Source organism: Pan paniscus, chromosome 9 (genome assembly GCF_029289425.2).
Source record: "Pan paniscus chromosome 9, NHGRI_mPanPan1-v2.0_pri, whole genome shotgun sequence".
Classification (NCBI taxonomy): domain Eukaryota; kingdom Metazoa; phylum Chordata; class Mammalia; order Primates; family Hominidae; genus Pan; species Pan paniscus.
This window is the reverse complement of record NC_073258.2, coordinates 75,916,811-75,941,735: the sequence shown is the minus strand read 5'-3', so window position 1 is coordinate 75,941,735 and position 24,925 is coordinate 75,916,811. Positions and strand designations below refer to the sequence as shown.

The window sequence follows — 24,925 nt, the reverse complement described above, 5'->3', positions numbered from 1 at the left end:
CTACATATATAGATATGTCTAATTCAAGCTAGCTTAAGAAATAAAGGCTGGTGGGTCACTGGTTCCCACAACAGTGAAGGACCCTACTGGCTATCATCAGGACTCTTGCCGCCTCTCAACCCTTATCAGTTTCTGCCTGGCTCCCTTCTTTCAGTTTTCTACTGACACAGGCATTCTCCACCAGCCAAGGATGTTTTTCTGTGATTCAGCTTTCCAAAAGTGCTGGGATTGCAGGTATGAACCACCATGCCCAGCCTGAAAGCTTTCCAATAGTGAAATTAAGAGAGCAGACTGACCTACTGACAGAGCTTAAGGAGTTATGCTGAAAAATTTGGCCAAATTCAGTAGTGCCTTAAACGGCTCAATGGAACAAACAAAGTCAAGTAAAAATTAGCAGTTAAGTTAAAGCTATCATTCCACTTGATTTGGCTGTTAATAAATATTTGTGGCCCCTTCAGCTACAAGTTGAGAATAATCTCAAGGTGTTTTGAAAAAAGGGTAAGATATGCAGTGGCAAGCACCAGCACTGCTGTCAGTGGTGACTCTGTACCTCTGGCTCCTCCTCTTAAAAGCTAGTGTATGACATTGTGTTCCGTAAGCAGGCATTGTAATCCCTGCTCTGCTTCCCTTAATAGGTAATTATGTTCAAATAACAATGTGTAAAAGTGCAAAGGATTATCATTAGTAAAGTTTCTGAGAGTAAAAGTTCTTATGAAAAACCAAGAAATTGCCTCAAATTCATTTTTTAAAACAAGTTGGGTACAAACTAGGTTATTAGTATAATAGTCATCTTATAGTTTAAGAAAAAAAAAACAATAGTCACCAGAATTAAGTTCTTTATTCCTCTTCGTTGTTTCAAAGAACGATGGTAGTTTTTATAGTACAGAGTATTTCTGGCACTCAGCATCACAAAGCCAAGACACAGTCAGAACACATCAAGCCTCAGAATCTCCCTTGGAGGCCTGGAAAACTAGTAACTATAGAAAACCCAATTAGGGACAGAGGGAAAATACCAGTGAAGTGAGAACCCCAAATCAAGGCTTGGCTTGATTAGGCTGCTCACTCTTCTCGAATAGGCCATAAATTTTCCCCACTGTGCCTTTTGGGCTGTGATCCTTGGGAAAGCCAGGGACAACCAAGCTTAAGCCAGAGAAAGGCCCATCCCAGGAAGTAGTGTAACTGACCTTGAAGCAGGCCAGAACAGAGAATATACATTGAGGGTGAGTGTTCAGCAGGTTTTGAATGCTACACAATCTACAAAGGGATGCAACATCCTTCTCCCTACAGCGGAACTCCCCCTAGCCTTCTCAATTAGCTCCAGAGGCCAAGGATGGTTGACTCATTCATTCATTCAGTGTATCTTTACTGCTAGCTACTCTGTTTCAGGCCTTACGCTGGGTGCAGAGGACAAAGAGAGGAATCAGACATAGTCCTTACCTTCAGGGAATTCAGAATATGACAGAAAAAAGCTTATATTTTTAGATAAGCCACTGTGATTCAAGGTAAAAAGGACACAGTGAGGAGTCAGTCAAGGAGTTCACAGCCTAGCAGAGGCCTACAGGGTACAACATAGACAATAATACATGGCAGCCTATGGTAAGGACCAAAGGGAGGCCCAGACTGTGAATTCTGGCACTGCAGAGACAAGATGCATGGCCTACTGAAGAGGTGGATTATGGCCTACTCGAGAAGAGTGAGAAGCCTAATCTGGCAAAAGTGAGATATCAATTCCTACTGCCCTGGGGAGGAGGCTGTGAAGACTCAGGTTGACCTTTGCGGGTCCTCTGGGCTACCCAACAGGCAGGGTGAAAAGCCTCTTACCCATGGCTGAAGCTGCTTGATGTCCTGTGAATATTGGAGGGGAGACTGGTGACCAGGGGAAACAAGTCAAATTAAGCACCCAGACAATGGCCTGAGGTGAATAGTAAGAACATGAACCCAGCCAGTAGGCTGTGTCGGCAGGAGGCTGGCCTGGGTACATACCAGCAGCAGGAGGCCCCTACCCATGCTTCCTGCACTCTCAGTGTTGGGCCATGTGTGCTGGAAGGATCCATTCTAAGAGTCCAAGGGACAGGAAGGGGGGCTCCTGAGGGCAAAGAACCGAGGCCTATGTAGTCCTCTCTATATGCCTGTAGATTATAGGCCACCCTTCTGCTTTCCTCTTTTCTTCACAGCTGCTACCACCTGCCCTGTCTTTTCCACCCTATCAATCTGAGTGGCTGAAATGGGTTCAGTTAGGGTACCAGTATCATGGAATAGGTCCCAGGGCCCTGAAGGCCTTGGGTAATTGGCACAGAGTTAGAATGTCTATAGCTGTCTTTGTTGGTCATCTAGAACTTAGACAAGTTAAGCCAGCTTAAAGTTGCAGTGTTGAGTTAGGACCTTCTCCACAAGCTAAGTGCCGGCCTGTGCAGGTCTCTCTTCCTTCCCACAGGTTTCAGGGAATAGCTCCAGCCTGTTGTCATTTCTTCTTCACAGCAGCTACCACCTACACCATCTCTCTAGCCTAGGCCTCGTGTCTGTGACACTTTCTCTTCCTAAGGTGCCAGGACTCTTCTGATCTGTTTTTTCTTCATAGCTGCCATCACCCACTCTGTTCCTTTCTCAAGTCTTTATTCTGGATTTCCCCTGTTCCCAACCCCCTTTTCTTACTATTCCTGAGATAAGAACACAGGCCTGCCCCAGTTAAAGAGTTTCGATGCTAGTCATTAAAGAGAAAAAACATGAGGCAGGGGGAAGAAGTAAGAGGAGGGCAATTTAGAGATGGACCTCTTATGAGTACTGGTATTAGACATCTCTGCGTCACAATGGCACAGACCAAGGTCCCTGCCTTGACTCCCTTCTTGAGTAGTCCTAAAGAAGTTGATATTCTCGGCTGGGCGCAGTGGCTCATGCCTGTATTCCCAGCACTTTGGGAGGCCGAGGCGGGCGAATCACAAGGCTAGGAGTTCGAGACAAGCCTGGCCAACATGGTGAAACCCCGTCTCTACTAAAAATACAAAAAATTAGCTGGGCGTAGTGGCAGGCACCTGTAATCCCAGCTACTTGGGAGGCTGAGGCAGGAGAATTGCTTGAACCCAGGAGGCGGAGACTGCAGTGAGCTGAGATTGTGCCACTGTACTCCAGCCTGGGCGACAGAGTGAGATTCTGTCTCAAAAAAAAAAAAGAAGTTGATATTCTCATTCTTTTCATCCTTTAGCCCTGGTTGTACGACTTGGCCATCCTCCCTATTCCTATCCACTTGCAGTACAGTGTTCAGGAAAGCTTTGCTAAACAAGGAGTTTCTACCACTCAGGAGGGGGCTGCCCTTTTAATCCTCTCCCCTTCCCCACTTCCTCCCTGCACCAATCCTGCCCATCCCTAGACCTCCACCACCCTCCACCTGCCAACTTGACAGAGGTTTTCCCTGACAGTGGGCCTCATATAAGGAAGTAGAGGAAAGTGTGCATTATTTCACCCAACAGCTGGAAGGTCCTACATGCCAGGCTAAATGTAAACATCTTTACATTATAATAGGCAATGGAGAACCACAAATGATTTAGAGCCAAGGAATGGCAGTAGAAAGTACCTTGTATTAGGCACTCAAGAAATATTTAGATAAATGTATACATGAGTGAATAATTGTGTATTGGGAAGATTACCTTGGCAAATGTAGGAGAGGCTAAGGGGATTTTTAAAAGCCACTCTAAGCCATGGCTTAAGCAATCTGCTAAAGTAGGTAAAGTTAATCTCCACTTTTATCCTGTAGGACTCTCTCTACCCAACTAGTACAACTGTAACCCCTAGTCTCCTAGGCTATATTTCATGACTAAGACTTGTTCTCTGTGGTCATTGTACAACACCAAATATATTTAGTTGATACCAGTTTAAGCATTAGACTCCTAAAATAGGGACAAAAAAATAAATCTCTCATGATAGAATTTCAGTTGCAATAACAGGCTATGGGGGAAACAATCTAAGATAGGAACAACCAACGTGGTATCATCTGAGAGACTCAGCATGGACTAAGTTCAGCACGAAAACCATTAGACAAAAAGGCATCCCTACTTCACAAGTAGTGATTTCCATGGGCCTACACAAATAGGCCTGATTCTGGGATCTGGGGGTCTAGAGATCTTCCTAATGGTGAAGATCTTCTCACAGGTAAAGGAGTAGCTGGGCCAGGACAATATCCTGAGAAAAACAAACTTGAGAGAAACCCAGAAGCCTGGACAAGCCTTGGACAGATGACTCCAGGCATATTGAAGATGCAACTAAGAAAATTACATCAGGAGCTACCATCACCCCAACATATAGCCCAACATCTACAAAGTCTCCCACCAGCTACATTTATTTTCTTGAATTTTCTCGCTCTTCTAGCCCCATAAACTGGTGAACTCCTTGAGGGCAAAGACTGTGGGAAATTCTGTCCAGTGTTTTAAAGTCCTAATCCATGTCCTTTTCCCATCAGGAACCACCCTAATAAATGAACTTCAGCTCATCATCAGGGTAATGCCACCAGAAGCAATACGCACTATTATCCAGTACTACTGGCATTGAGATTCTCATTGTTCTCCCTAGAAAATGATGCTTTCTGGATGAGGAAGAGAAGGTAAGCAGAACTACAAGGCTGTAGAAGGTAGGAGACTTCATGATTCTTCTGTTTTGCTCAATTCCTCTAGGATAGAGAGCCTACAGAACTCTGAGCATTATTAAAAGGGTGTGGATATTTTTGTTATTAAAAATGGAACAAATCATACAGATCTGGTCTTCCTTCCTGCCATGACACCTGCTTGTAACCTCACACTCGGATGAGGGGTAAGTCATGTGAAAAGATAAGTCCCCTGGTTTCCATTTTGACATCAGAGTCCTTTATGCAGCCAGGACTTACTGATCATGAAGCATGCAGGCACTATGCTTGTCCTAGGGATGAGAAGATGAGAAATCTTAGAACCAATACTCTCATTTTACAGATGGAAACCTGAGGTCCAGAGAGTTCAGGTGACACATCCAAGGTCCAAAAGCAAGCCAGTGGCAGAGCCAGGACCACATCCTGGTCTTCCAACTCCTAGTTCAGTGCTCTTTCCATTGCAGTAGGTAAGGCAAAATTTTCATTTTGCTCTTTGGAGGAGGAAAAGTGCAAAAAGGTAGGGAACAGAATATTAAGTTTTTTGATTCTCTGTAGACTTCAGTAGCTTCTGTTAACCTGTCTGTAACTGCCATTTGCATCTATGGAAATTGGGTCCTAAGCCAATTAATTGCTTTTGAATTGGCTTGGGTTCCTACCAGGGCTGGTGCAGTCCCCCTGCAGGTGACTCAGGATCTCCCGGTGTGTAAACAGGCGGAAGGCAATCTGCTCACACTCTTGCTTGGTCCCACATTCAAACAAACACCCAAACAAGCCCTCCTCCTCCAGAGCAGCCAGATCAGAGTAGCCACAGGGCCCACAGTGCAAGATCCAGGGGCGGGACCAGCAGGCAGCCTCCAAGGGGGTCTGGTTGAGATAGATACCTAGGTCAACCCTCTGTTTCCTACTGGTTGGGTGTGAGTACAAGAGCCATGATTCTGACGGTGTTCTAGCTTCCTCCTCCAGCCTCAGTGAACTGCCTGGAGAGCTCTGCTGAATGGTGGGTGCATCTTTGCTGCTAGAGTCCTGGCACCTATGTGGGATCTCCAGGGGCCGGAAACTTACCACACTCCCTTGGCAACCATGTGGGGGCTCACAGAGCTGTCGACTCAGGGCCAGTCTCTGAAAGCCTTCACCATGGTCAGTGCTGAGCGCCTCTGCCCGGCACCTGTTTGGTGTCCGGGCACTGCAATATAGCACAGGGTGGCCAGCCCTCCCAGTCACCTCTGCCACTTCACATTCTACTGTAACCATGGGCCTAATGAGTCTACCATGGTGCCATGTGACCCCTAGGTCATCACTGTAGATCATCAGAGAATGAGGCCTGGTTTTACATGGTAGCTGGAAGCAAAAGAACCAGGAAGGGATGTAGTAGGTATACGCAGGGATGACCAGTCTCCCTGACTGCAGCTGGATGCCATGACCTGGGCCCACAGCAAATGTGGCCCAGTGCTTCAGCTCTGAGCCAATGACCTCCTCAGTCAAGTCCCTCACCTCACTCCATGAACATCCAGCATCCTGACTGTAGATGAAGCAAAGGCGGGCAGCATTCCTGCCTGACACAATCTGTTGACGCTCTGTGACATGGCCCCGCACACAGATGAAGAACAGGAACACACAACCACTCTTCTGCTCCCATACAGGACAGGGGTTCATGGTCCGATGCCCCGGTAGTGTGGCTTCCATCAGTGGCTTCAGGGGCCCCCACTAGACAAGGAGAAGGGAGAAAGTAGGAGTGAGATACTAATAGGAAAACATGAAGCTCATTAAAAGTATTAGTATTTTTCATAAATAAGAAATAAATGATATTGAAATCTATAAAATCACGAAGGCCTAACTACTCACTAAATTCTCGGATATTACAGGATAACTTACAAAGCTGGAAAGAGACAATGCTAAATGTTGTACAAGCTGTCTCCTCTGTCTGGAATGCTATTCCCCATTTCATCTAGACTTCCAAATCATCCTCCATACCCAACTCAAAAGTCACCTCCTTTATAAAGCCTTCCATGAAACTCACTCTCCTCCCCTAATACATTTATTGTATAACATTGTAACTTTTTATGACTGTCTTCCTTTTCTAGACTATGAGCCTTTTGAGGGCTTATTATTGGTTACTAATATTGATTCTCCAGCCCCTGGTACATAATAGGAGCTAAATATTTTTACAAAGAAAGAAAGAAAGAAAAAAAAAAAAAGAAAGGAAAGGAAAGAAAGAAAAAAGAAAAGGAAGAAAAGAAAAGCAAGGCAAACAAATACAGAAATTTTAAGCAAATAAAGGGAAATTTAAGACAAATTTTTTTCCCTCCTGTACTACACTGGGAAGGCAATTCATAACTTTTGTTGAAAGCTCAAGCATAGATTCAGAGACACCTAGTTCAAACCATGCTTTCATCACTTATTTTGTGACTATGGGCAAGTTACTTAATCTTACTTTACCTCAATTTCTTTATCAGTTAAATGGAAAATTTAATAACATCCTCACAGAGGAGTTATTATAAGGATACAATGAGATAATGCCTAATCAGACATATTGCAAATAAAGAAAGGTCTAATCTCCCTAACATATTTTCAAAACAATAGTAGAAATTGGTAAGAAAATTTCCAGGAATCCAACAGAAATGGGCAAAGGGCAAGATCAGACAACTCACAGAAAGAGAAAAAAAAGTTCAGCTTCACTCATAAGAGAGAAATGCAAATTAAAATGAAACTGACAATGGCCAGGCACAGTGGCTCATGCTGTAATCCCAGCACTTTAGAATAGCTTGAGCCCAGGAGTTTGAGACCAGTCTGGGCAACATGGCAAAACCCCATCTCTAAAAATAAAAATAAAACAAAATAACTAATTGACATAACACTTTACATCTGTCAAATTAGCAAAATCATAAAGCTTGACAATACTGTGTTGGCAAATGTGAAGAAACTGGCACTTTCATATATGGATTGAAGTGCAAATGGTTCAACCTGTATGTAGGACATATATCAAAATTACAAATACATTTATCCTTTCCCATCATGCCCAATTCTGGGAATTCATCCTAAGATATATCTGCTCATCAAATTAAGTATGTATAAGATTATTCAAATGCAGCATTGCTTGAAGTAGCAGAATACTACAAACAACTCAAATATTCGTCAATACAGAATGGGTGAAATGAACATGCAATACATGGGGGAAGACCTTTTTTCCATATATAGTGATATGGAAAGATTTCCATAATTTTTTTTTTTTTGAGATGGAGTCTCTCTTTCTGTCAACCAGGCTGCAGTGCAGTGGTGTCATCTCAGCTCACTGCAATCTCTGCCTCCCGAGTTCAAGTGGTTCTCACGCCTCAATCTCCTGAGTAGCTGGGATTACAGGCTTGCACCACCACGTCCAGCTAATTTTTTTATTTTTAGTAGAGACGGGGTTTCACCATGTTGGCCAGGCTGGTCTGAAACTCCTGACCTCAGGTGATCCGCCTGCCTCAGCCTCTCAAAATGCTGGGATTACAGGTGTGAGCCACCGAGCCTGGCCTGATTTTCATAATTTATTCTTAAATAAAGAAAGCAAAATACAGAATAGTGTATGTAGTATGCTACCTTTTGCATCAGAAATGTGCAGGAAAGGGACTTCTGGTTACAGCAAACTAAATAATTAGACCAATCCTTCCACTGAGAACTTGAAAAGATAGATAAAATATTTAAACAAAAACAAAATATCTGAAAGCACCAGAGAGCAAACAAGAGAATGAAGAATGGCAGGCTAAGTTCTTTCAGAGAGGTTGGCTGGTCCCTTTTTCCCTTAGGGTATCCTTGTAATTCTCAAAGAAGTAACTGAAAGGCTGAGAAGCTGAGCAAGTCATTTGACAACCTTATGGAGCAGAAGGACAAAACTTGAAGGCCTGGTAAACTGTCATGTAATTTGAGATGGAACCTTAAAGGGCCAAATCCAAGGAATAAGGATGGAACTGAGGCAGAACAACCCTTAAAACCATCACTCTAGAAAACTGGTTGACATTATCTATTGAGGTAGAACATACACATACCACATGAGCCAGTAATTCCACTCCTAGCTACATACCCAACAAAATGTATGCCCACAGTACCAAAAACATGTATAAGAATATTCATAGCAGTATAATCTATACTTATAATAACTAACCCAAGTATCCAACAACAGTAAAATGGATCACTTAATTGTGGTATGTTCATACGATAGAATACTATGTAACAATGAAAAACAAATTAGGGTTACACACAACAATTTGGATAAATCTCAAGAATACTGAACAAAAAAAGCCAGACCAAAAGAATACGTAGATTAAAAATAAGCAAAACTAAACTCTAGGGCTATAAATCAACTTAATATAATCAACTTCTCCTTTGGGAAGGAGGGCGGGGCCATAAGAGAAGCTTCTCAGATGCTGACGACATTCTATTTCTTGGAATATTAGTTGTGAGTTCTATATATGAGTCCACAAGTGTTGGCTTTGTCATAACTCATTGAGCTGACATTTATGTTTTGTGCATTTGACATTTATGTTTTTATGTTTTCTGTATATGTTATCACTTCACATTTTTAAAAGTTTTTAAAAGGGCTATTAAGAGTACATACTTGTTTTGCTTTGCTTCTGCATGAAGCAGCACTGAAAAGATAACAAGAAACAATAGTGATTGCCTATAAGAGGTAGGGGAATGGAAATGAGATATATATCTTTTTATACTATTTTTATTTTTCAGCTATATGAAATGTATTAACTACCTAAAACAAAAAATAAATTTAAAAAATTAATTTCTGTATAAATGGACAAAACAGATTAAGCAGGCTCAGATCATAGACTCTCAGAGCCATTTGCCTGAGGCCAGGAGTTTGAGATCAACTTGGGCAACATAGTGGGTCCTTATCTCTACAAAACATTTTTTTTTACATGATCTGGGTCTAGATAATTTTTACATTATCTACTTGGAAGGCTGAGGCAGGAGAATCACTTAAGTCCAGGAGTTCGAGGCAGCAGTGAGCTATGATCAATCACTGCACTCCACCCTAGGTGACAGATCAAGACCCTATTTCAAAAACAAAAAAGAAATCTAAGCCATAATGGACCATAAGGGTTATCTAGTGCTAACTCCCATCCCACGGAAGAGTCCCCTCGCAGTCTTCTGGATAAAAGACCATTCCGTCCTTGAACTAAGCTAGTTCAATAGGGAATTCAAGATCTCTGGGACAGCCCATTCTATACCTGAGTGCCCTGAGCACACTAAACATGCCAGAGATATGTGATCAAGTCAGCTTACTTATTAAGCAGTCTAGTTTTTGAGAAGTCAGAAGTTTAGTCATCCTTAGTGGCTGAGAGAAGAAAATTATTTGAGCCAGATATATCTAACATACAGTTGACATGAAGATGGAAAAAAGAGTAAACATAGCATGAAAGTCTTGGAATCTAAGATGCTCTCAACTAGCTGGAGCAATGGGACATACAAAACAAGCTGAGGCTTGACAGAGATAAAACAGGTTGTGGCTTAAAAATTTGCATGGGGTAAACTGATTAAAGAACAAATGTAGGCCAGGTGCTGTGGCTTATGCCTGTAATCCTAGTACTTTGGGAGGTCAAGGCGGGTGGATTACTTGAGGTCAGGAGTTCGAGACCAGCCTGGCCAACATGGTGAAACCCTGTCTTTACTAAAAATGCAAAAAAAATTAGCCAGGCATGGTGGCACACACCTGTAGTCCCAGCTACTTGGGAGGCTGTGGCAGGAGAATTGCTTTAACCCAGGAGGGAGAGGTTGCAGTGAGCCGAGATTGCGCCACTGCACTCCAGCCTGGGTGACAGAGTAAGACTCCATCTCAAAAAAAAAAAAAAAGAAAAAGAAAAACAAGAACAAACGTAATGGCCAACAAGCATATGAAAACATGTTCAGCATCACTAATTAATGGGGAAATACAACTAAAAAACACAATGAGGTATCACCCTGACAACTATTTGGACAGCTACCACACACACACACCAGAAAATGACAAATGTCGGTGAGGATGTGGAAAACTAGAACCACTGTGTACTGTTGGTAGGAATATAAAATGGTGTAGCCACTATGGAAAATGGCATGCCAGTTTCTCATTACATATAAAATTACCAAGTGATCCAGCAATTCCACTTCTGTGTTTATGTCCAAAAGAATTAAAAGCAAGGTCCCAAAGAGATATTTTCACACCCTTATTCATAGCAATGTTATTCACAATACCCAACAGGCAAAAGCAACCAAAGTATCCATCAAGAGATGAATGGAGCCTGGGCAACATACTGAAACCCCATTTCTACAATAAATAAATAAATAAATAAATAAATAAATAAATAAATTAGCTGGGTACGGTGGCACACACTTGTAGTCCCAGCTACTCAGGAGGCAGAGGATTGCTTGAGCCCAGGAGTTCGAGGTTGCAGAGCCATGATCATGCCACTGCACTCCAGCCTGGGCAACAAAGCGAGACCCTGCCTCAAAAAAAAAAATGTATAAACAAAATATGGTATATACATACAATGATATATTATTCAGCCTTAAATAGGAAGGAAATTCTGATACATGCTACAACATGGATGAAACTTGAGGACATTATATAAGTGAAATAAGCCATCACAAAAAGACAAACACTATACAATTCCACTTATATGAGATATCTAGAGTAGTCAAAATTATAGAAACAGAAAGTAGATTAGTGGTTGCCAGGGACTGAGGAGGGAGAAATGGGGAGCTGTTTAATGGGTGTAGACTTTCAGTTTTGAAAAATCAAAAGTTCTGAAGATTGGGTGCACAATTTGAATATACCTGGCACTACTGAACTATACACTTAAAAATGGTTAGGATGGTAACATTTATGTTAGATGTATTTTACTACAATTAATTTTTTTTTTTTAAAGAATAACAAATGTGAAAAAGACTTGGAGGTTTTGGCTGACCATCTACTCAACATTAGTCAGTTGTGCTATGTAGCTACCAAGAAGGTGCTATTTTACTTTCAATTGCATTAAAGGGAATACAAGATAGGAGAGCTCACCTCATTGCTGAGCTGGCCGGTCTACCCTTGGAGTCCCAAGTTCAATTCTGAGTATCCTACTTTAAAAAAGGACACTGCTATCTCAGACCAGATCCCAACGACAGTAATCACAATTTTCAAGGGGCCAGAAACCAAATCAGGACTGTGCCCTAAGAAGTTACAGAAAGAACTGAAGCTGTTTAGCCCAGAAAACAGACTACTCAGAGGGCATGAATGCAGCTTTCAGGTACTTCAGAGAGTAGTTCTCTGAAAAAGAGATTTTATCTATATTTTGTATAGATTGACTGCCCCAGAAGGCAGAACAAACCAATGGGTAATTATAGAGAAGTAGAGATCATCTCATTCACACATAAAAAACAGCTGCCACAGCAATCAGGTGCTCACCTGAAGAGTTGTGCAAGGAGACCCTTAATGGAAAATGACAAATGTTTAGTTCTTACTATGTAGTATCTATTATTAATTATATGTTGCAGCTGATGAAACAGAGAAGAGTCAAGTATCCAAGGCCAAAAAGCCAATAAATGATAGGTCTTGACTGGCTCCAAAGCCATGCTCTTAATCACTAAGATTTCAGTAACTACCAATAGAATACAGATTTCTATATTGGGAAGGAATTTGGCTCATGATTCTTCTAACTTCAAGATTGTACAATTAAATAAGTCAGAGAATGAAATAAAGAGAGAATGAGTTAAAGTGGACAAGTTTGTGGATGTGTGTGACTACTGAGTAGTGAAGTTATGCAACAGGTGTGGTCTGATAAAAAATGCTTGCTGGGCTCAGTGGCACCTGCCTGTAGTGGCGGCTACTCAGGAGGCTTAGGTGAGAAGATTGCTTGAGGCCAGGAGTTTGAGGCTATAGTATGCAATGATCAAGCCTGTGAATAGCCACTGCACTCCCGCCTGGGCAACGCAGAGAGGGCTCGTCTCTAGACAGACAGACAGACAGACAGATAGACAGTTAAAATTTAAAAGGCTGGGCACAGTGGTGTACACCTGTAGTCGCAGCTACTCAGGAGGCTGAGATAGGAAAATTGCTTGAGCCAGGAGTTCAAGACCAGCCTAGGCAACATAGAAGTTGTCTCTAAAAAATAGGATTAAAAAAAATGCTTAACAGCCTACTGTCTGTGATCAAAAACAGTGCAACATGACCGATGACCACAGGCAATGCTTGTCCTAGAAGAAAGGAAAGAGCTAGAATCCCAAGTACTACTGGGCTGTAGGGCTGGGCCTCTGTGGAGGCTAGTTATACATGCAGAAGTCTGGTCCTGGGAGGCCATTAGAAAGACTCATGAGAAGATAAGGTGAAAGAGCAGGAGCTGAAAATCCCACAAAGTAAAAAACTTCACCAAGAGAAATGTGAGCCAATGTTATCAAAAGCAAAGACAGGGATTGCTGGCAAGGCCCATGTTCAGCAGAATAGCATTTGCACTGTGTACTTTAACAGCAGAAGAAGGTTATCTGCTGTGGATATGAAGATTTAATGGTCAGATGTGAGACATCTGTAGGTGAAAAAGCAGGGTAGGTTAGGAGTATTAAAGTGCCTACTATATAGATATAGAGAGATGACACAGCTATATATTTTTTTTACAAAAGACTCTCAAAACCATTGTCTCATTTGTCTCACTTAAGCTAGCCCTGGGAGAGAGGAAAGCAACAATAAGAAATATAGGCCTATGTGATTTTATTGCACTTTGCTCTACTGCATTTGTCAGATATTGCCACAAAACTGAAGGTTTGTGGCAACCCTGAACTGAGCATGTGCTCACTTCATGTCTTTGTCATGTTTCGGTTAATTCTCACAATATCTCAAACATTGTCATTATTATTAAATCTGTTATGGTGATCTTTCATCAGTGATCTTTGATGTTATTACTGTAATTGTTTTGGAGTATGACAACTGTGCCCATATTACATGATGAACTTGATAAATGCTATATGTGTCCTGACTGCTTCACCAACCAACTGTTCCCTCATCTCTCTTCCTCTCCTTCAGCCTATTCCCTGAAATGCAACAATATTGAAATTAGGCCAATTAGTAACCCTACAATGGCCTCTAAGTGTTCAAGTGAAAGGAAGAGTCCCCCATCTTTCACTTTAAATCAAAGCTAGAAATGATTAAACTTATGAGGAAGGCATGTTGAAAGCCAAGACAGGCCGATAGCTAGGCCTCTTGTGCCAAACAGCCAAGCTCTAAATGCAAAGAAAAAGTTCTTTTTTTTTTTTGAAACAGAGTCTCCCTTTGTCACCCAGGCTGGAGTGCAGTGGCTCGATCTCTGCTCACTGCAACCCCCGCCTCCTGTGTTCAAGCGATTCTCCTGCCTCAGCCTCCTGAGTAGCTGGGATTACAGGCATGCACCACCATGCCTGGCTAATTTTTTTTTTTTTTTTTGGTATTTTTAGTAGAGACGGGGTTTCAACATGTTGGTCAGGCTGGTCTCGAACTCCTGACCTCGTGATCCGCCTACCTTGGCCTCCCAAAGTGCTGGGATTACAGGCGTGAGCCACCACACCAGGCTGAAAAGTTCTTGAGGGAAATTAAAAGTGCTACTCCAGTGAATACAGGAATGATAAGAAAGCAAAACAGCCTTATTGCTGATAGGGAGAAAGCTTTAGAGGTCTGGATAAAAGATCAGACCAGTCATAGCATTCCCTTAAGACAAAGCCTAAACCAGGGCAAAGTTCTAACTCTCTTCAGTTCTACAAAGGCTGAGAGAGGTATGGAAGCTGCACAAGAAAAGTTGGAAAGTAGCAGAGGATGGTTCATGAGGTTTAAGGCAAGAAGCTGTCTCCGTAACTTAAAAGGGCAAGGTGAAGCAGCAAGTGCTGATGGGAGAAGCTATAGCCAGTTATCCAGAAGATCTAGTTAAGGTAACTGACAAAGGTGGCTACACCAAACAACAGATTTTCCCTGTAGACAAAACAGCCTTCTACTGAAAGATGCCATCTAGGACTTTCATGGCTAGAGAGAAGTCAATGTCTGGCTTCAAACCTTCAAAGGACGGGCTGGTGACTTTAAGTTGAGGTCAATGCTCATTTATCACTCAGAAAATCCTAGGGCTCTTAAGAATTATCCTAAATCTACTCTGCCAGTGCTCTAAAAACAAAGCCTGGATGAAGCACTTCTGTTTACAGCCCCCTGTTGAGACCTACTGCTCAGGAAAAAAGATTCCTTTCAAAATATTACTGGTCATTGACAATGTACCTTGTCATCCAGGAGCTCTGATGGAGATGTATGAGGAGATTAATGTTGTTTTCACGGCCACTAATACAACATCCATTCTGTAGCCCACGGATCAAGGAGTCATTTCAACTTCCAAGTTTCATTATTTAAGAAATATATTTCATAAGACTATAGTTGCCATAGATAGTGATTACTCTGATAAATCTGGTCAAAGTAAACTGAAAACCTTCTGGAAAAATTTCACTAGTCTAGATGCCATTCAGAACATTCATGATTCATGGGAGGTCATAATATTAACATTAAGAGACATTGAGAAGTTGATTCCCATACTCATGATTTTGAGGGGTTCAAAACTTCAGTAGAGGAAGTAACTGCAGATATGGTGGAAATAGCAAGAGAATTAGAAGTGGAGCCTGAAGATGTGACTAAATTGCTGCAATCTCATGATAAAACTTGAATAAATGAGTTGCTTCTTATAGATGAGCAAATAAAGTAGTTTTTTGAGATGGGATCTACTTCTGGTGAAGATGCTGTAAACATTGTCAAAATGGCAACAAAGGATTTAAAATATTACATCAACTTAGTTGATAAAGCAGCAGCAGGGTTTGAGAGGATTCATTTATAAGTTCTACTATGGGAAAAATGCAATCAAATTCTGTAGCATTGCATGCTACAGAGAAATCTTTTGTGAAAGGAAGAGTCAACTGTTTCAGCAAACTTCATTGTTGTCTTATTTCTTGTTGGGGGTAGACAGGGTATTGCTCTGTCCCCCAGGCGGGAGGGCAGTGGCACAATCGCAGCTCACTGGAGCCTTGAACTTCTGGGCTCAAGCAATCCTCCCCCTCAGCCTCCCGAGTAGCTGCCACTACAGATGTGTGCCACTAAACCCACCCAATGTTTTTAATTTTTATTAGAGACAAGGTCTTGCTATGTTGCCCAGGCCAGTCTTGAACTCCTGAGCTCAAGCAATCCTCCCACTTTGGCCTCGCAAAGTTCTGGGATTACAGGCATGAGCCACTGTGCCCAGCCCATTGTCTTATTTTAAGAAATTATCTATGTAAGTAAGAAATGCTTCTAGAAAAATAATAATAATAATAATAATAATAATACACTAAATCTTCAGCAACCACCACCCTGATAAGTCAGCAGTCACCAACATCAGGGCAAGACCCACTCCAGCAAAAAGATTGACTAGCCAAAGGTTCAAATAATCATTAGCACTTTTCAGCAGTATTTTAAGGTGTGTACTTTTTGTTAGACATAATGCTACTACACACTTAACAGACTACAGTATAGTGTAAACATAACTTTTATATGCACTGGGAAACCAAAAAATTTATGTGTCTTGTTTTATTGTGATAGTCACTTTAGTGTGGTGGTCTGGAACCAAATCCACAATATCTCCGACATATGCCTATTTGGGATCTGAAATAACCCTGTAGCTTCCAGGCCAAAGAGCAGTAACCCTTCTTTCCTCACTAAAAATACAGTCAAAATGTTCTACTGAAGAGGAAGGGCTCTAACTCCAGTTCTCCCACTTATTAGACACGTGACCAAAGCAAATGACCTTAATTCTCAGGCCTGGTTGCCTCCTGCAAAATGGGGATAATAAAATATACCTCACATACAGCATTTAGTAGTAGAAGCGTGGTTATTACTGGTATCCCCCTGTCACCTGCTAAATGTGGTCCTGAGCAAGTTACTTACCTCTTGGAGCACTAGGATCTCCCATCAGCAAAACTGGACTACCAATGCTTACTTCCCTGGGTGATTTATGAGGATTAAATGGAATATAAATGAAAGGCACATCATACGTTAGCTGAATCTAAATAACTGTGGAGGTCTCTGGAGTCAGCGACTGAGTTTGAAACCAGCTTCTACTGCTTTATTATAGCTGTATAACCTTGAGCAAATGGCAACCTCTCTGAGTCTCAGTTTCCTTGTCTGTAAAATATGACTGAAAACAGTACCTACGACACAGAATGGCTGTGAGGACCCAATGTGCCCCTGGCACACAATAAGCACTCAGTGAGAGCCATTGTTTTTGCTGTTTTTTCTGCCTCTGCTCCCCACACTGGGCTTTCCTGTACTGATGAGAAAAGGCACAGATCCTGAAGAGCTCTGAGCTTTGTGAAGAGAAACTGAGGCCCAGACTCAGATCTGGGATGAAGAGTCACCTGTACCAACTGCCCAATCCTCAACCCTCGCCTCAGCACCAGGTGGAGAGCATCCTCATCTCTCCTCGTGGAACGCTTCTCTGCAAAGGCCAGGAAGGTGTGGGTGGGGGGTATGTAGAGCAGGGCTGGGATCCGGTAGGTAATCCCTCTGTCATCTTCCTGCCGGAACAGAGGGCTGTTGAAGGAGCATGTTGTCACTTCTTCCATGACCTCTGCAAGGATAGAAGGAAGCTTAATGTGTGTCCATACCCAGATGCTGGCCTGCATATAAATTCTGCTTCATCATTTCACTTCTGGAGAGCAAAGGTGGGGGGGCACAGATATATTCAAATGTTTATTTATACAAGAATAACATATGCTCTCAATAGCACAAAGCAAGCAATATACATTCTTGTTTAACAAATGAGAATTTCATTAACTCCAGACCCTGTGGGAATTCTATGTGGCCTGTATCAAGTATGTATCTTGGAGCAGAGCGGTTTTGCATTTGTTTTTGCCAAGCATCCAGGGGTATTACCAGCCTGAGGTGGTTTTTATTATCAACTTCTTGGCTTGGAGTTTCTAGGCCATTTGGGTATCTGTATGAGTGAATGCCTATGGTTAAGAATTTTCTGGGAAAACTTTTTTTCTGTACGAAAGCCTAGGATAAAAGGCAATCTCTTTGTCTTCTATCTGTGTCAGTAGGAAGAATTTTTTTTTTTCCTAGTAGATCTGGTTTGATATTTGTCTCCTCTAAAACTCATGTTGAAACTTAATCCCTGATATGGCAGTGTTGAGAGGTGGGGCCTCTAAGAGGTGATAGGGTTATAACGGCTCTGTCCTCATGAATGGATGAATGGATGAATGGGTTATCATGGGAGTGCATTAGGGGCTTTATAAGAGGAAAACTAGAGATCTGAGCTAGCATAATCAGCCCCCTTGCCATGTGATGCCCTATGCCACCTCCAGACTCTGCAGAGTCCCCACCAGCAAGAAAGCCCTCACCAGATGTGGCCTCTGGACCTTGGATTTCTCAGACTCCATAACTGCAAGAAATTTCTTTTCTTTATAAGTTACCCAGTTTCACGTATTCTGTTATAAGCAACAGAAAATGAATTAAGATACTAGTCCACCCTATCAGAAGGTATACACCCTACACAGGGTGCAGATTTTCAAGGGACCTAGCTTCATGCGAGTATTTCACATGCCATCCTCTGTCAAAAACTAGAGTCTAACCAGGCCGGGCGTGGTGGCTCACACCTGTAATCCCAGCACTTTGGGAGGCCGAGGTGGGCGGATCACGAGGTCAGGAGATCGAGACCATCCTGGCTAACATGGTGAAACCCCATCTCTACTAAAAATACAAAAAAATTAGCCGAGTGTGCTGGCAGGCACCTGTGGTCCCAGCTACTCAGGAGGCTGAGGCAGGAGAATGGTGTGAACCCAGGAGGCAGAGCTTGCAGTGAGCTGAGATCGCCCCACTGCACTCCAGCCTGGGAGACAGAGCAAGACTCCATCTCAAAAACAAAAACAAAAACAAAAAAACACCAACAATGACAACAAAAAACCCACTAGAGTCTAACCCATGCGGACCTATAGCTTCATTTGGTATAACAACAGTCCTATTAAAGTCCAAGTTTCTAGGTGAGACATCCAGTGCAGCTGAGGGCAGATTAAGGAGCTAACCACTCTGGTTTTCAGTTCACTCTTGGTTTCTAGGTCCCTGGAGATTTCTCTTACTTTCTTGCAAATTCAGTTATAAAGGGCTTTGTTATTTTTTTTCTTTTGAGACGGAGTTTTGCTCTTGTTGCCCAGGCTTGAGTGCAATGGTGTGAGCTCGGCTCACTGCAACCTCCACCTCCTGGGTTCAAGCAACTCCCCTGCTTCAGCCTCCCAAGTAGCTGGGATTGCAAGCGCCCGCCAGCACGCCCAGCTAATTTTTTGTATTTTTAGCAGAGACGGGTTTCACCATGTTGGCCAGGCTGGTCTCCAACTCCTGACCTCAGGTGATCCACCCACCTTGGCCTCCCAAAGTGCTGGTATTACAGGCATGAGCCACCGTGCCCGGCCGGCTTTGTTATATTTTACCCACCATTTTACAGGTTGGCTACCCTGCCATAATGCTCACAATGGAGTCTCCAAGTATTCTTCTTAAAGAAAACCAGGTGTTCCACTTCTCAGAGGTCCAAAAGGGGAATCAAGCCAGACAGACAAAAAGCAGCCTTAGAATTACTTTTTCCTCAAACCAACTGTCATCCAAACCCAATTTTACAAATCATTTGTAAATATTATCAGGCTGTAAGAACAATTTATTCAATAAATATTTCTAGGTTCCTCCTCTGTGTCAGGCCCTAAAATAGGTGCTGAGAAGACAGAGAAGGATCAGAGGTTCCTGCTCTCAAGAAACCCAATCCAAGTGAGGGAAACAGACACATACATGGACAATTATAACATGATGTAATAAGTGCTACTTTAGAGGTAAACACAACAGCAAGTAGAAAAACACAAAAGTGGCATCTATCCAGATCAAGGCACCAGAGAAGGATTTTTGGAGAGAATGATTGAGCCAAAAGAACTCCTGCCTCATATAGTCACAGGCTCTGCCTGGAACACTCGTTTCAGATAGCCACATAACGCTCCCTCACCTTCTTCAGCTCTGCTCAAACATCATCCAATCAGGAAGGTTTCTCTGTCAACTCCTTTGCCCCAGCCTATCTTCTTTCCTTGTTCTATTCTCCACACCACTTATCACACTTTGATGTCTCCTATGTTACATTTGTTTAATACATACCACAAAATGGAAGCTCCAGAAACAGCAAGGGTATGTCTGTTTTCTTATTGCTCCGCTTTGACACCTAGAACTATGCCTATTAAGTAATAGGCACTCAACAAATTTTTGTTGAATGATTGAATGCATCAGTGAGCCAGATCTTAAAGAATGAACAGTGGATTAGCCAACTGAGGGTGAAAAGGAGAAGCGCAGAGGACAAGGATGTGAAAAGCCTATAGGCAACAGAAAACAGTGAGTTTTGGGGCCTCTCAGTAGTTTAGTGTGAATACAGTAAGGTGGAGTGCAAGGGATGGGGCAGAGGTGGGACTGAAGGGGTCAGCACAGTCCAGATCCTGGGAGGCTTAGATATCTTATTAAGGTGTTTATTCCACAGATGGGAGACCACTCAAGAATTTTTGACAGAGGAATGGCATGATGATTTTAGACCAATCTTCCAGGAAGCTTTCAGGACAGTGAACTATACGGCAAAGTTGCACTGCTTTTGGCTACAGCCTCCTAGTGTCAACCAAGACAAACTTTTATCAATAGCATATGAATATTTAGTCACTTGTTCCTAACTTGAAGAAGGGGAAAGAACTATTGCTCAGTATCATGAGGGGAACTGGGAGAGTGGCCTTGCTGAGTCCAGAAGAAAAGCCTCCCTTCATTTCAATCCCAGGCTCTCAACAGCAGAATCAAAAGATAAGCAAGGGGAGACCATCTTCTCACTCAATACTAGAGCATACTTCTCTCCCCTCAATTCAGGCTCTCCTCCCCGGGAGGGTCAGGCTTTGTTCTAAGCAAACAATCTGTCTCTGAGCCAGGCTGGTGTAATGGTTAAGAACATAGGATTTGGACCAGGCCAGGACTATGTGACCTTGGGCATGTTATTCAACTTCTCTATGCTTCAGGATCCTCCCCTATACAATTCAGCAGAGTAGGTGATAGAAATAAAATGCTTAACTACAGTGGCTATTACAAGGCCTATGACATAGTATGAGTGCAATATATGACAGTTATTATTTTTAAACTACCAATTACTGTATATTCTAGTTTTATTCCTTGAATCCTGTGGATAACAATGACAATAATAACAATTTACAACTCCCTTTCTTAAAAACATTTAAATCCCTCTTTATTGCTGAAAGAGAACATACTTTAAACTCTTAACACCTTAATTACAAGTTAAACCAACACTACTATCATCAGTCAACATGTGACTATTAGTTAAATCTAAACAGGAATTCTCCAGGTGATAAGAAGAATGGAGCACAGGATAGGCATGGAGTGGGATAGGGCTCAGAATAGGAAAGGAAGAGGCTGGGTGCGGTGGCTCATGCCTATATTCCCACCACTCTGGGAGGCTGAGGTGGGCAGATCACTTGAGGTCAGGAGTTCGAGACCACCCTGGCCAACATGGTGACACCTCATCTCTACTAAAAATACAAAAAAAATTGGCCAGGCATGGTGGCATCCACCTGTAATCCCAGCTATTCGGGAGGCTGAGGCAGGAGAATCACTTGAAACCAGGAGACGGAGGTTGCAGTGAGCCGAGACTGCACCACTGCACTCCAGCTTGGGTGACACAGCAAGACTCCATCTCAAAAAAAAAGGAAATGGAGAGGAAATAGGGAAATAATCACCAAAGGAGAAGCACAACTTGTCACATGGGCTGGATTCATGTCTCAGCTCCATTTCTTGCTGCATGACGTTTTGATGGTTACTCAACCTCTAGGTCTTGGATTCCTTGCTTGTAAACTATGGATAATAATACCTACCTAAGCGGATCAATATGAAGAACCACTCTAAAGTGTTTTATAAATTTTAAACTGCTGTTTTAATAGGTGTCTTTAATTATAAATTTTGATGTCCTCACAATTTCATTTATGCTTTATTATCACTATAACAATTAGAGCCATTAATTTTTGTAATTATGCTGATCGTGTTGATGACAGAAGTAATATAGATGGTGATTCTGGCATTGCCACCCAAAACGTTTCACACAAATCAGGTGCTGGAAACGGGATAGAAAAGAATCAGATATGGGCCTGCTCTGGGGTTCATTTAAGCAGAGAATTCAAATGATTACTTGCTGCTCGATATAATCACTTTCCCATCAAGTCCTCCCCGCTTTCTTACTGGGAGAGAGTATAGCCTAGCATGGACTCTGAAGTCTGACTTATCTTTGACACTTACTAGCAAGTCACTTTACTTCTGAGCTTCAGTTTCCTCACTTATAAAATGGAGATAATACCGCCTACTTCTCAGACTATAATAATGTAATTCCACAGCCTCCAACTAACCCAATGAGCCTCCAGTGAATCCCAGGAGGCCTTCCTATCTCATTTATTCACTCCTAACAAGTAATATTTAAGGAGCACCTACCACGTGCCAGACCTTTGAAGATCTGTAGTCTAAACCCTCTCATGGTATAGATGGGAAAACTCGGGCCCGGGATGGGCTTACTGAACGCCACTCCACAGTAAAATCTGGACCAAGACCCAGGTCTCCTAAGTTGAAACTGAAGCTCAGGGCTCTTTCTGCCGCCCAGAGACCTTTGGTAAGCAGGGCTTTTCCAGTCTCAGTTCCCTTTCATCTCTGGAGTGATAATTCTGAGGTTTAAGTTCGGCTTCTGTGAGAACGAATAAAAATAGGACTAGCCAAGAATTCTCTGGCCAGGTCAGATCCTAGCCGACTAGGTGGCTCTGTCTCAATAATCCAAGGCTGGATTTCCCAAACGCAGATGGTCTTGCTCAACCTGTCCCCACAGTTGAGTCCTCCTCGGGGAGCTCTCCTGTCTCCCAACCCCGCTCACCTGCACTGGACCCCGGCTCCTCCGTCTCTGTCGGGGCAGAGCTGGACGCCGGGGATTCTTCCATGGGGCGCGGGGGCAGGTCCGCAGGTCTCATTCGCCGAAGCCCGGAAGAGGCACCGGCCCCAAGGCTGGGGAGACTGAGACAGAGGAGGATAGAGAGGGAGAAACAACAGAGACGGAAGACACGGAGACAAGCCCCGAGAAGCGAAGAGCGTGTCGACTGCCGGAAACAGGTAACGGCAACGAAGAGGCGGGCGCAGGCTGTAGTCAGTGGCGGTTGGGGCCAACCGTTGGCCTACTCCGCGAGCCCTCCCCGTCCCGCCCCCTCGGCGCTGCCCCTCCCTCCAGCCCGCATCTCGGTCCCCACCACGGCGTGGGACCGGCACCACCTCCACCCTCGCCAACTCAGCTCAAGCCCTGGGCCCACCTCAGTTCCCAACGGCCGCCTCCTCTCTTCAGTGCCACAGCCCCGAGCTCTTATATTGGTCTGTAGCTCGGTATCACCGCCTAAAGCTTCCCTGGACAGCCTGAGAGTTGAGCAAAGGTTCCCGGCCTCAGAGGGTACCCTACAAAAAGGACCAGAGGTCCAGAGCATTGGCTACTGTCCTTGCAAAATATGAAAATGAAAATATATTCATATATATAATTTATGTGTGTGTATATACACACATTTACATACATAGATTTGTCACATAGCACTGAGTCCATTCTTCTGTTTCACAGTACCGGAATTTAAGCCCCCCTCTCCCCAGCCAAAGAGGAAAGGACTGATCTAAGGTCATTTTTTATCTGGGACTAAGTACGACGTAAAGGAAATCGGCTGGGCCTGGTGGCTTATGCCTACAATCTCAGCGCTTTGGAAGGCCTACGTGGGAGGATGCCTTGAGCCCAGGAGTTGGAGGCTGTGGTGAGCTGTGATTGCACCACTGCACTCCAGCCTGGGTGACAGAGCGAGACCCTGTCTCTAAAATATAACAATTTTAAAAAGAAGAAATTTTACAAACGCCAATAAAAGGAAAGACAGACTGCTAACTTAGAGGACATAAAAATGTAAAGCTTCTGTAAATTTGAATTCGTGATATTTTTCTCATTAAAAAAAATCCTGTGCTGAGGCAGGGAACATACAATATGAGCCTGGAACATCGTGGTGCCACAAGGAAAGAACTCACAAAATGATGAGGGTTCTTTGAAAGAACATAGGTGCCAACCTCAATACAACCTGCTGTATTTTTCTAAAAGAAAAGAAAAAAAAAGGCCTAGAACCAGAGACCAACTCATCGTAATAAGCCCAAATAATGGGTCTTTTTTTTTGAGATGGAGTGTGTCTCTGCCGCCCAGGCTGGAGTGCAGTGGCGCCATCTTGGCTCACTGCAAGCTCCGCCTCCCGGGTTCACGCCATTCTCCTGCCTCAGCCTCCCGAGTAGCTGGGACTACAGGCGCCCACCACCACGCCCGGCTAATTTTTTGTATTTTTTATAGAGACGGGGTTTCACCGTGTTAGCCAGGATGATCTCGATCTCCTGACCTCGTGATCCGCCCGCCTCGGCCTACCAAAGTGCTGGGATTACAGGCGTGAGCCACCGCGCCTGGCAATAATGGGTCTTAAAATACTATTTTGTCCCCAGAGGAACCAGGGTTCCATGAAAAAAATGGCTGATTTTAGGTGCAGGGAAGAAAATTTATAAGATTAGCCTAGAACATCTTAACAGAAAGCAAGAAAGCCATAAAAGACTATTTCAGGTCATGTCAAAAGAAGATAAGAATCAATTTGAAGGTGATTCCACTGGCCAAATATGGAAAAATTAGAACATCAAAAGAACAAGGACTGCAAAGAAAGTTCATATTGACATATGGAGAAAAATGTCACTTTGGTCACCTCAGAGTTTGCTAAGGAAAGCAGCTTTTTATTCTGCCTTTCCTGTACAAACCCTATTTCTGGGTAACTAAATAGTTGATGGGGAAAAGTTCTCCTTCATAAAATAATTAACTGACCAATGCCAAATGAATGATAGAATTTCATCATTTTGTCCTTTAATGACAAAATGAATTTAATGAATCTAGACAGCAATTATCAATAGCTACTAAAAGCTACACCCTTATTGCTCACCTTTTCTTCCCTTCCTACTTTCCCACCTCATTATGGCACTCCCTGCATCTCTCACATATACTATTGCCCTCAGGTCCTGGTCTCAGAACTTGCCTCTGGGAGAACTCAAATAAAGACCCTATACCAGGAGATAAGAACAACAAAACAGTAATGAGTTAAGGATCTAACTTAAGAATGTAGAAAAGGAAGAACAGAATAAATCCCAAAAAGGTAGAAAAGGAAATGATGAAAATAAGAACAGAATAAATGAAACAAGAA

The 24,925-nt window shown here is 42.9% G+C and overlaps 1 protein-coding gene across 1 annotated transcript; it reads right to left on the bottom strand.

Annotated features, from left to right (window-relative positions):
* Positions 1-819: 819 nt before the first annotated feature.
* On the bottom strand, positions 820-23,270 carry NEU3 (neuraminidase 3). Its single transcript, XM_003814694.6, is given in 5 exon segments — positions 820-6,313; positions 16,997-17,208; positions 22,561-22,808; positions 22,810-22,873; positions 22,876-23,270. Coding segments are annotated over 5 exon segments (1,884 nt in total). The 5' UTR covers positions 23,156-23,270; the 3' UTR covers positions 820-5,233.
* Positions 23,271-24,925: the final 1,655 nt, after the last annotated feature.